The sequence below is a fragment of the Pongo pygmaeus genome, chromosome 9 (assembly GCF_028885625.2).
Source record: "Pongo pygmaeus isolate AG05252 chromosome 9, NHGRI_mPonPyg2-v2.0_pri, whole genome shotgun sequence".
NCBI lineage: Eukaryota > Metazoa > Chordata > Mammalia > Primates > Hominidae > Pongo > Pongo pygmaeus.
Genome location: NC_072382.2, coordinates 575841 through 588189, shown reverse-complemented (window position 1 = coordinate 588189; position 12349 = coordinate 575841). Strand labels below are relative to the sequence as shown.

General features: G+C 50.9%; 1 protein-coding gene across 3 annotated transcripts in view; it reads left to right on the top strand.

The window, feature by feature from the left end:
* The window catches only part of DEAF1 (DEAF1 transcription factor), a 64389-nt gene that overhangs the window by 18300 nt on the left and 33740 nt on the right, over positions 1-12349 (top strand). For all 3 annotated transcript variants that reach the window (XM_063670647.1, XM_054437708.2, XM_063670646.1), the window contains exons 3-9: positions 520-649; positions 925-1071; positions 1984-2123; positions 4007-4072; positions 7836-7962; positions 9087-9215; positions 10079-10207. In XM_063670647.1, coding sequence (XP_063526717.1) covers positions 2046-2123; positions 4007-4072; positions 7836-7962; positions 9087-9215; positions 10079-10207 — 529 coding nt within the window. In that variant the 5' untranslated portion in view covers positions 520-649; positions 925-1071; positions 1984-2045. The remainder of the gene's footprint in view (positions 1-519; positions 650-924; positions 1072-1983; positions 2124-4006; positions 4073-7835; positions 7963-9086; positions 9216-10078; positions 10208-12349) is intronic.

The following is a 12349-nucleotide window of genomic DNA, read 5'->3' as shown; positions in this document are numbered from 1 at the left end:
TCTGGCTGCCTGTGGCGGGATCTGTGCAGCCTGAAAGTTGATTTTGGAAGCAGGCAGCAGTTGCAGCAGCTTCAGCCAGTGTGGAAATGTGGTTTTGAGGCCCTGGTCTCCAGTCACCATCTGTAAGGGGGTCTGGAGGGTGGTCCTGCACAAGGCCTTGTCTGTGGCGGCCAGCTCAGTCTGTTGGAAGCTCTGTATGAAGACGGTGACCTTGCGGGAGCTGCTCAGGTAGAAGGGAGGGTGTTTCCTGTTTGTGGAGCACCTTTCTTCCTTCCCTTTGACAAATGATGGCAAGCATTTTCCTCAGCACCACACAGACTTTGGCATTGTCTGTTCTTGTTCTTGGCTCTGTTTTCAAGTCTTTGAGAGCTATCTTTGGAAAAGATATGGGGTGTCTAGGTGAGCATCCCTTCTTGGTGAGAACAGCCAGAGCCCTGCTGGAGGACAGCCCAGCTGGGCTCAGTGACACGCCTGGTGTCATGCTCGGACGTGACCTGACGGAGCGGTTTTTCCTTCTAGTCTGGTAGGACGGCCCTTCAGATCGGGGACAGTCTGAACACCGAAAAAGCCACACTGATTGTCGTCCACACGGATGGGAGCATCGTGGAGACCACCGGGCTGAAGGGCCCGGCAGCTCCCCTCACCCCAGGTACAGCGGTGCCTGCACCCCAGGCCTCGGGCAAAACACGTTTCAGAATAGTTAGAATTTATTTCAGGGATTTATTTACTTGTTTCTTTTTGTGGTAAATTTGGAATATCAACTATTAATAGATTTTAGGTAGAAGCATTGGAATTTTTCCGGCCAAGAAGAGTTTTTCCGCCATTGAAGGAGGTGGTGCTGCCGGGGAGGTGGTGTCTGAGATGAGAGTGTGCTGTGCTTCCCGGCGTCCGGCCTCTCACCTTCAAACACTTTCTCTGCCCAAGGTCCTCAGTCTCCTCCAACCCCTCTGGCTCCCGGCCAAGAAAAAGGTGGAACTAAATACAACTGGGACCCTTCTGTGTACGACAGTGAGCTGCCCGTACGGTGCCGGAACATCAGCGGTACTCTGTACAAGAACAGGCTCGGCTCAGGTGAGGACTGCCACTTCAGACTCCAAAGTTGTATTCCCCTTTGTAACTCCCCAGGATAAATTGGGGGCTGAGAAAGATGAAAATCATGGCACCTAGAACTAGTTAAGAAGACAGGGCTGGGCACGGTGGCTCATGCCTGTAATCCCAGCACTTTGGGAAGCCGAGGCGGGCGGATCATGGGGTCAGGAGATCGAGACCATCCTGGCTAACACGGTGAAAACCCGTCTCTACTAAAAATACAAAAAATTAGTGGAGCGTGGTGGTGGACACTTGTAGTCCCATAGTCCCAGCTACTCGGGAGGCTGAGGCAAGAGAATGGCGTGAACCCAGGAGGCAGAGCTTGTAGTGAGCCAAGATCATGCCACTGCACTCCATCCTGGGCGACAGAGTGAGACTCCATCTCAACAACAACAACAACAAAAAACAAGACATAAGGTGCAAGTGACGCCCAGTTCCTGTGAACTGAGCTGAGGCCTGGGAGAGGCATGGGACAGGGCTGGGCCCGGGAACCATCTGGGGGTGAAAAGCCATCGTGACCCACGGGACAGGAGACAAGCGAGAAGAAGCGGGAGGGAGGCAGGGCTGGGACGTGTTCCTCAAGTTGCCAGGTTAGCTTGGGACTTGTAGATGAAGGCTCTGGAAGTGGGTGCCAGAGGTGCTCAGTGTGGGGCCTGGTTGAGCTTGCAGTGCCTGCGGACAGCAGCTGGAGAGATCACGCAGGGGATCAGAGGCACAGGCTGCAAAGGCAGACCCGTGGTGGCCCTGTCAGGGCCAAGTATGTGGGTGGGTGAGGTCACATGAGCCGCTGGGGCGCTGGTGCTGGTGGAGGGGTTGAGGAGGCGCCAGGAGGTAGGCGATGGCAGAGGTGACACTCCCACCTGCCATCATCGTGACTACTGCCCTTCCTTGCAGGCGGCCGGGGACGGTGCATCAAGCAGGGGGAGAACTGGTACAGTCCCACCGAGTTTGAGGCCATGGCAGGAAGAGCCAGCAGTAAGGACTGGAAAAGAAGCATACGCTACGCGGGCCGACCCTTGCAGTGCCTCATCCAGGTATCGTCCGCGACCTCACCTGTGCTCAGCACGCAGCTCAGACGTGGGGCCCTCCGAGGCGGCCCAGCCAGAGGGAGGGCACAGACCACGGGGCCAGACAAATGGGGTTTGCAGCCTCCACCTGCTGTCTGTGTTGCCTTGGGCGAGTGATTTACCCTCTCGTATTTCAGTTTCCGGGTCTTTCACATGGGGATGACGATGATCGTGACCCTGTGAGGATTGTTGGGAGAAGTGCATGAGGTCACAGCGCCTGGCACAGAATAATTGCAGAAAGGAGGCGTGTCAAATACACAAAAAATGCAAACAGTGGAAGTTAAGATAATCGCTTCTGTTTGAATGCATGTGACCTTTTCAAAGTCACCTAACTTCTCGTCAGTCTACTAAGAAAAGAGGACTTCTAATTCCTATTCCATTTTAGCTCCTTGGGTGTTGTTAAGGAAGCAGTTCCTGTAGAGTCTTTTGCAAATCTTGAAAGAGGTAGGTCCTGCCACCAATAATGGCATTGTGAAAAGGAGAAGGCTCTGGAAATTACTGTTTTTGTGTTTTTTGTTTTTTTGAGACAGAGTCTCACCCCGTTGACAGGGCTGGAGTGCAGTGGCTTGATCTTGGCTCACTGCAACCTCCGCCTCCCAGGCTCAGAGGATTGTCCCACCTCAGCCTCCTGAGTAGCTGGGATTACAGGTGCCCGCCACCACACACGGCTTTTTTTTTTTTTTTAATTTTCAGTAGAGATGGGGTTTCACTGTGTTGGCCAGGCTGGTCTTGAAGTCCTGACCTCAGGTGATCTACCTGCCTCGGCCTCCCAAAGTGCTGGGATTACAGGTGTGAGCCACAGTACCTGGCCTATTTTTTTTTGCATTTTTTAATAGGGACGGGGTTTCACCAGGCTGGCCAGGCTGGTCTCGAACTCCCGACCTCAAGTGAGCCACCTTCCTCGCTTCTCAAAGTGCTGGGATTACAGACGTGAGCCACAATACCTGGCCTAATTTTTGTATTTTAATGGAGACCAACCATGTTGGTCAGGTTGGTCTTGAACTCCTGACCTTAAGTGAGCCACCCGCCTCGGCCTCCCAAAGTGCTGGGATTATAGGCGTGAGCCACCACACCTGGCCTGGGCATTACCTGATTTCTCATAATTTTTTTTTTTTTTTTTTTGAGGCAAAGGCCTCCCTCTGTTACCCAGGCTGGAGTGCAGTGGTGCGATCTCAGCTCACTGTAACCTCTGCCTCCCGGGTTCAAGCGATCCTCCTGCCTGAGCCTCCCAGGTAGCTGGGACTATGGGCATGCGCCACCATGCCCAGCTAATTTTTGTATTTTTAGTAGACACGAGGTTTCACCATGTTGGCTAGGCTGGTCTCCAGCTCCTGAGCTCAGGTGGTATGCCTGCCTCAGCCTCTCAAAGTCCTGGGATTACAGGCATGAGCCACCATGCCTGGCCCTGATTTTGCAGAATTTTTATCTTTATGAGGTTGGGCACGGTGCCTTACGCTTGTAATCCCAGCACTTCGGGAGGCCGATGAGGGCATATTGCTTGAGGCCAGGAGTTCGGGACCAGCCTGGTCAACATGGCAAAACCTGTCTCTACTAAAAATACAGAAATTAGCTGGGTGTGGTGGTGCAAGCCTATAATCCCAGCTTCTTGGGAGGCTGAGGCATGAGAATTGCTTGCACCGGGGAGGCAGAGGTTGCACTGAGCCGAGAACGTGCCACTGCACTCCAGCCTGGGCAACCCAACAAGACTCTGTCTCAAAAAAAAAAAAAAAAGAATTTTTATATTTATGAATGGCAGGTAAGTGGTAAAAGTGGTTGAAATCTTCTATTATTGAATGATTCACATTTAGGGGCTGACTTTCTAATGTGTGGTGGTTCTTTTTACATCTCAGGATGGGATCTTAAACCCTCACGCTGCCTCTTGCACCTGTGCTGCCTGCTGCGACGACATGACCTTAGTAAGTTACCAGCGTGTCTGGAGCAGGAGCACTTGGTGGGGCTGGGGGTGGCTGAGTGGGTCCCACAGCCCTTGGCCTCTTGGCTGTTTCCCTCCTGCCCTCTGCCTTGGAGAGAGACACTGTCCTCACTTCTTCTGGGTTGTTCTGTCCCCTGCTCCCTGATACACCACAATGAATCTTGATGTCTCGATGGGGGACATGTGGTTGGCCCCCAAGATGTTGCTCAAAGAACATTCATGGAAACCTTAAATAATGAAAAGCGGTTACAATGTCACCACCTTAACTCTAAAACTAAACATACACACTTTTCCTTGTATGCGTGCCATTTTATATTCCGCATTTTGTAACGTCAGAAAAATGCTACTGTAAACTTATTCATGTATAGAGCTTTTAACGTCTTTTTGACGTATTTCCTTATTCTAAATTCTTAACTGCTTCACAAAGACCCAAAATAATTTTCTTTTTCTTTCTTTTTTTTTGAGACGAAGTCTCACTCTGTCGCCCACGCTGGAGTGCAGTGGCGCAGTCTCGGCTCACTGCAACCTCCGCCTCCCGGATTCAAGCAATTCTCCTGCCTCAGCCTCCCGAGTAGCTGGGATTACAGGTGTGCGCCACAATGCCCGGCTAATTTTTGTATTTTTAGTAGAGATGGGGTTTTGCCATGTTGGTCAGGCTGGTCTCAAACTCCTGACCACATGTGATCCGCCCGCCTCAGCCTCCCAAAGTGTTGAGATTACAGGCGTGAGCCACTGCACCTCAAAAAAAAAAAGAACATGGAGAGACCTACCATTTTCTTGGGGTGAAACACTAAACATCCTAGAATTATGTAGTTCATATATAGATTTCATGTGATTCTAGTGGAAAAAACAATTTTGTGAACGTAAAATAATTTTGAAGTTGATTGGGAAAAGCCAGTAGGTGAGACTCTTAGAGACGCTACAGGAGTAAAGGAGCCGGGAGGAGGCGTCGGTCCCATTGGCAGTTGAGCCTGTGGGTAGATCATTTGCAGGGGCTCCAACACTGAAGTACTTAGATGTCAGTCTAGGAAATCATGTACAGGGTTTGTATGTGGAAGATACTGAAGAAAATGCTGAAGAAAGAGACCAGGGAAGACTGAAATACGTCAAAAGACATCCTGCGTCCGTGGATTAGAAGACTCAGTATAGTAAAGATGTGATTTTTTCCCAAGTTGATTGATAGGTTTAACACAATTACTATCAAAATCCCAGCAGGATTCTTTTTAGATGCAGACAAGCTGATTCTAAAATTTGCATAGAAACGTAAAGGAAATAAAAAAGCCAAACTAGTTTTGAAATAAAAGTTTAAAATGGGTGGAATCACATTGCGGGGTCTTAAGCCTTACTAGGTCGTGACAGTAATCAAGACACTGTGGCATTGGCAGAGGGAGAGACCCCACGATCTGGGTCAGACTAGAGCGTCATGGTAGACTCCAGCAAATGGCCTTGGAGCGACTGGACGTTCATCGACAGAGACAAAGGATGACCTAAACTTCACACTTGGTACAAAAATGAATTCAAAATGGGTCATCAATCTAAAGTGAAAGGTAAAACTATAACATTTTTAGGAGAAAACACATTGGAAAATCTTCCTGACCTGGAGTTAGAACTAGGATTTCTTGGATTGGACTTTATCAAATTTTAAAACTTTTGGCTTCCACTTGGGGAATGGTGGTGTGATGAGCTCAGTGGACCAACTCTCCAGAGAAATAACCGCTGAAAATTGTGAAAAAATAACCCCTTAAGGTCTCCAGAAATTGTCCTAGGGGCATACAGCAAATAAAGAAACATCCAAGAAAATGTAGTAAGTCTTGGAAAGAGCAGTGAGGATTGTGACATTTGAGCTACGACCAGCTCCTTCCCTCCCTTTCTGCCCCCACCTCCCTATGGAGGAGGCTCCATTCTGGGTGGTTGTGACCAAGAAAACAGGGTTCCTACTCCTTGCAGCTCCCAGTCAAGGGATATGGTATCTCACTGGGAGGGGTAGGCCACCAGCATTTCTCAACCCCTTCAGCTCCAAGTTGCAGTAAATTCCTGGGAAGTGTGACTGAAAATCTCTTCAGTCAGCCCCACTCAGAGGGCAGAGGCTTTACCCAGGCGTGGGAGGCCAAACATAGGGAGGCCCCAATTTCCCTCAACCCAGATTGCCCGTAGGGTGGAGTGTCCACACGGTGAGAGGCTGCTGCCCCCCACACAGAGCCCAGCTGATGCAAGAGAGTTTCCTCTGATAGACTTAGGCACTGTTCCCGCCTCTAGGTCTACAGTAGGGGCTCAGACATTCAGCCTAAAAGAGAGAGAGGCTGTAAGAACAGAGTGCTCCAAAGCCCCTCCCAAAGGAACTGACTTGATTTGAAATAGTACGGGGATGCTCAAGCCTAAAAGTGCCCTGGAAAGTAATGGACATTTTGGTGGCAAGCACTTAAGAGGAGGCCGGCAGTCCATTAGAGCAAGAAACTAAACCGTAGGTCAGCACGTTTACCAGAGGCGAGGAGAGCCACAGCTAAGAACCCACCTGGGAAACCCACCTTCGAGATCGAACCTCCTGATAAAGAAGCCCTAATTTAATTGGCTCAGACAGTGGAGCCGTGTGTGCCCCAGGGCGTTGTTGAAAGTAATAGAGCAGGCTGCTGGCAGTTAGTTGATTCTGACACTTGACTAAACCAACAGCTTAACAGATCAGGGAGAGAGACAGCCAAAACCCCCACCACCAAAGGTGACTGCACCCCACCCAGGGCCGAGGCCTCAGAGGAGCAGCAGCCGAGGCCGCCCCCGAACAGGCTCAGTAAGACAGTCCAGCCCTGTCCAGCCCCGTCCCTGAATAATAAACAAGCCGGCAGCAGCAAAGAGCCCGGAGAAAGAAGAACTGCTTTCCACTGTTGCTACAATGTATCACCTGCGGTGTCTGATTCTTAACAAAAGATGATAAGACATGCAAAGAGCCTTGAACCATACAAAGGAAGAAAGCAGGCAATAGAAATTGTCTGGAGAGGCCCCGATGTTGGGTTTAACAGGAAAAAGCTTTAAAATGGCCATCCTCAGTATGTTCAGAGGACTAAAGGAAACCACAGCTAGAGATTGCATGGAAGGTCTGAAGACACTGTCTCCTCACTGGAGAATGTCAATGAAGAGATATAAATTATTAAAAAAAAGAAAAAAGTCGGCCGGGTGCGGTGTCTCACGCCTGTAATCCCAGCACTTTGGGAGGCCCAGGCGGGCAGATCACGAGGTCAGGAGATCAAGACCATCCTGGCTAACACGGTGAAACCCCGTCTCTACTAAAAATACAAAAAATTAGCCAGGCTTGGTGGCAGGCGCCTGTAGTCCCAGCTACTCGGGAGGCTGAGGCAGGAGAATGGCATGAACCCGGGAGGCAGAGCTTGCAGTGAGCCCAGATTGTGCCACTGCACTCCAGCCTGGGCAACAGAGCGAGACTGTCTCCAAAGAAAAAAAAAAAAGAAAAAATTAGCCGGGTGTGGTGACACATGCCTGTAATCCCAGCTACTCAGGAGGCTAAGGCAGGAGAATGGCATGAACCCGGGAGGCGGAGGTTGCAGTGAGCCGAGATCGCGCCACTGCACTCCAGTGTGGGCAGCTAAGAGGTGGGATTTTTAGGGGCGCTTACCATCTTAATGTGGTCTCACCATGTGACTTGCACACCCTGCGGTGCCCCCACTTAAGGAGGAGTTGCAAGAGCAGCATAGCTTTTGCACACATGGACACGGTGGCCTCTCTCCTTTCTCCCCCAGAGTGGTCCAGTCAGGCTTTTTGTGCCTTACAAAAGGCGCAAGAAGGAGAATGAACTGCCCACAACTCCCGTGAAGAAGGACTCCCCCAAGAACATCACGTTGCTTCCAGCCACCGCGGCAACCACCTGTGAGTTTGAGAAAACACAGCTCTAGTTTACTGAGGGGACCTGAGTGCATTGCCTTCTCTCTCCGCCACTCCCACGGCCACTGCGGGATTCTCATTTCTAAAGCACATTGCGTGGCCGGAGGGATGCCAACACCTTCACACTCCTTTGCAGTGCAGCCCCCAGGTGGGAGCTCGGTCTTGCTTCCCTGGGACCCGGGCACTGTTGGCCTTGTCCTGGGCTGTTTCCCAGTGTGAGTGAGCACGGCCGAGTGCCCAGCACACGCTCGGGGGACGTTTCCTGAAAAGGGCGTCCTTGGTGAGGGATTCTCAGTGCGCTGGACGAGGGCTGCGGAGAGCTCTGTGGGTCTTTCTCTGTGGCTGGGCTGGAGGGCAGCATCAGGATCCCGGCTCGCTGCAGCCTCGGCCTCCCAGGCTGAGGCACTCCTCCCACCTCAGCCTCCCAAGCAGCTGGGACCACAGGCACATGCCACCATGCCCAGCTAATGTTTTTATTTTTTTTGTACAGACAGGATTTAAATGTGGAGAGGTAGCAATAGGAGACAATGTCTTTGTAATAGGCTTTTGTTAACTAATGTAAGTCTGGGTTTTTGCATTTATAGAGCAAGGTCTTTCTAAAACACCCTGTCAGCTCCTTCCCGAGGCCCTGGGTGGTGGGTGCAGGAAGAGTCCTACAGCAGCAGAGTCTCAAGATCTGTCACCAGGATTTTTTTTTGAGCTGGCGAGGCAGCCTTGCTTTGGGACACAGGGCAGCCTTGCTGTGGGACACGGCTGCTTTTTACCTTCAGCTTGGATTAAAGATTTTTTCTTAATTCAAACCGCAAAGTACTTAAAAATCTTTGAAAGTTTTATTTTATGTTTGTTTTCTGGCTGGGCAGCACATTGCCATGGTTCACAGTTTAAACAGTGAACAATTGGTGGTGGCAAGTTGCCATCCTGGCCATCCTGGTTGAGGTCTTCTCCAAGGTCTGGGATTTCCCCCGTGTCCTTCACATGGGAGGGTACGGTTACCATTGCCCGCACTTCAGCCCAGGCCCCTACAAGGATTGGCGCCCGCAGGTGGCACAGGACCTGTGTGCCGTGGGCGCCACTGCCTGGCCACTTGAAATGTGCTTCTGCCTTTCCAGTCACCGTGACCCCCTCGGGACAGATCACGACCTCAGGGGCACTGACCTTTGACCGAGCATCCACGGTAGAGGCCACTGCTGTCATATCAGAGAGTCCGGCCCAGGGCGACGTCTTCGCAGGAGCCACAGGTGAGCTGCTCCAGTGCCTGCCTGACACGTCCTCAGCATATCCTTGTCTATGACATCACATCCCCGACGCCATATTGGGCTGCGTAGGCTGCTGGGTGCCTCGAGAGGGGCCTTGAATCAGGCGTTTGTTGGTGGGGACAGCGTGTGAGCCACATCAGGTGGGCGGTGCAGTGTGGATGGGGTTGGCATGTGGCAGTGGGTTCCTTGTGACAGATACCAGAGCCAGCAAAGCTGAAAATACTCTGTCTGCCGGCTCCTGCTTTTGACTGCAGTTGTGCAACAGAAATGCGGCCTAGCCGGTTGTGTGCTGGAGAATATTCTAGTAGCCACACTGAGGAAATGAAAGAGTTAGAACTGATTTTTTTTTTTTGAGGTGGAGTCTCGCTCCGTCCCCCAGGCTGGAGTGCAGTGGCGCCATCTCAGCTCACTGCAAGCTCCGCCTCCCGGGTTCACACCGTTCTCCTGCCTCAACCTCCCAAGTAGCTGGGACTACAGGTGCCCACCACCATGCCTGGCTAATTTTGTTTTGGTATTTTTAGTAGAGACAGGGTTTCACCATGTTAGCCAGGATGGTCTCCATCTCCTGACCTCGTGATCCGCCCGTCTTGGCCTCCCAAAGTGCTGGGATTACAGGCGTGAGCCACCGCACCTGGCCTGATTTTTATAATCTATTTTATTTCACCTGATATACCCCCAATCCTATTATGTCAACAATTCAGGCCCACCACATTTCAGGGGCTCAGTAGCCACGTGTGGCCATAAGCTACTATGTGTACTGAATGGCGCAGCCATACAGCGTGATATTTAGAGTCTGCTGTGTGGACAACCGTCCCGAGGCTCCCTGTCCTTTTTCTCCCCAACAGTCCAAGAGGCCAGCGTGCAGCCCCCATGCAGGGCCAGCCACCCTGAGCCTCACTACCCCGGCTATCAGGACAGCTGCCAGATCGCACCGTTTCCAGAAGCTGCGTTGCCAACATCACATCCCAAAATAGGTAGGTTTGAAAGAATTCACACATGGACGGGTTGTTGTCCTCAGAATTGCTTCCTATGAAAGAATTTCTAAGTGAAATGGGATTCGTTTTGGTTTGTTTTGTTGTTTTTGTTGATGCATTAGATCAGTGGCTGGTAAAGTGTGACCCACTGCCTGTGTTTGTAAATAAAGTTTTACTGACACACAGCCACCTCCATTCATGTGTGTGCTGTGGAAGTTGCTTTTGGTACAACAGCAGGGCACGCCCCTGGAAACCAACTGGCCTGTGAAGCCTGAAGTTCTTTCTGGTGAGTTTGCTGTTGTCCTCTTGAGGGTAGACACTCCCCAGTGGCAGGTCTTGGTCTCTCCACAGCTGGAATAGACATTCGGTATCTGGTGAAAGAAAGAAAAACCAAGGCCTAAATGTGGCCTAAATCTTTAAAATGACGATACACTGTAAATGCATTCTAACTTTGATTTTTCGTTTAACTGCACTTTTATTTTTTTTGAGATGGAGTCTCGCTCTATTGCCCAGGCTGGGGTGCAGTGGCACAATCTTGGCTCACTGCAGCCTCTGCGTGGTTCAAGTGATTCTCCTGCCTCAGCCTCCCCAAGTAGCTGGGATTACAGGTCTCGAACTCCTGACCTCAAGTGATCCATCCACCTCAGCCTCCCAAAATGCTGGGAATACAGGTGTGAGCCACCACATGCAGCCAAGATTTCTGTATAATTGTACTTTTTTTTTTTTTTTTTGAGACAGAGTGTCACTCTGTCGCCCAGGCTGGAGTGCAGTGGCGCGATCTCGGCTCACTGCAACCTCTGCCTGCCAGGTTCAAGCAATTCTCCTACCTCTGCCTCCTGAGTAGCTGGGACTACAGGTGCACGCCACCACGCCCAGCTACTTTTTTTTTTTTTTGTATTTTTAGTAGAGACAGGGTTTCACCATGCTGGTCAGGCTGGTCTCGAACTCCTGACCTCATGATCCACCTGCCTCGGCCTCCCAAAGTGCTGGGATTACAGGTGTGAGCCATCGCGCCCGGCCATCATTATACTTTTTTAAAGGGTGCGTATGGTCAATACATGATTGATTGAACCCCCCCTGCTGGTGACAAATGCATGTTTTCCATTTCTCACTATCAGACAGTGCAAGAAACTTGTTTGTGAAAAACTTACCTTTTCATTTTCATTTGCTTGTTTCATTATTCTCTCTTTTGCCTATCTAAACTCTTTCCATCTTTAAAGCTTACCTCAGGGCTGGGCGTGGTGGCTTACCCTTTTTTTTTTTGAGATGGAGTCTTGATCTGTTGCCCAGGCTGGAGTGCAGACTACAGGCACGCACCACCATGCCCGGCTAATTTTTGTATTTTTAGTAGGGACGGGGTTTCACCATGTTGGCCAGGATGGTCTTGATCTCTTGACCTTGTCATCTGCCTGCTTTGGCCTCCCAAAGTGCTGGGATTACAGGCGTGTGGCTCACCCATTTAATCCCAGCACTTTAGGAGGCTGAGGCCAGGAGTTTGAGACCAGCCTGGGCAACATATGGAGACCCCCATCTCTATTAACTGGAAAAAAAAAAAAAAAGTATGGGGTGGGTGTTGGTGAAGTATTTATACCAAGAAATCAGCAAATGCTTGAAATCAGAGCTTTTTCTCCAGGAGGGCTGGGGTTCGCATCGACCGCTCGCCGTGGTACAAGGTGTGCACGTGGCTCCTGGATTTCTGTCCGCAGGTGCCCTTGGTGGGCAGAAGTCAGAAACATTCTCATGTGCATGTGTGCGTGTTTGTGCTCCAAATCTGTGTGTGTTGAAAGCCATGAGTTTGCCCCAGTGTCTCTAGTTCCAGTGCAGAACCTCAGGGTTTGTGCTAGTTCCTTTGTAAATTTCTTCTCCAATTGTAAGAAACCCCGCTGGGCGCAGTGGCTCATGCCCGTAATCCCAGCACTTTGGGAGGCCGAGGTGGGTGGATCACCTGAGATCAGGAGTCCGAGACCAGCCTGACCAACGTGGAGAAACCCCATCTCTACTAAAAATACAAAATTAGCCAGGCCTGGTGGCAGATGCCTGTAATCCCAGCTACTCGGGAGGCTGAGGCAGGCGAATCGCTTGAACCCGGGAGGGCAGTGAGCCAAGATGATGCCACCGCCCTCCAGCCTGGGCGACACAGCG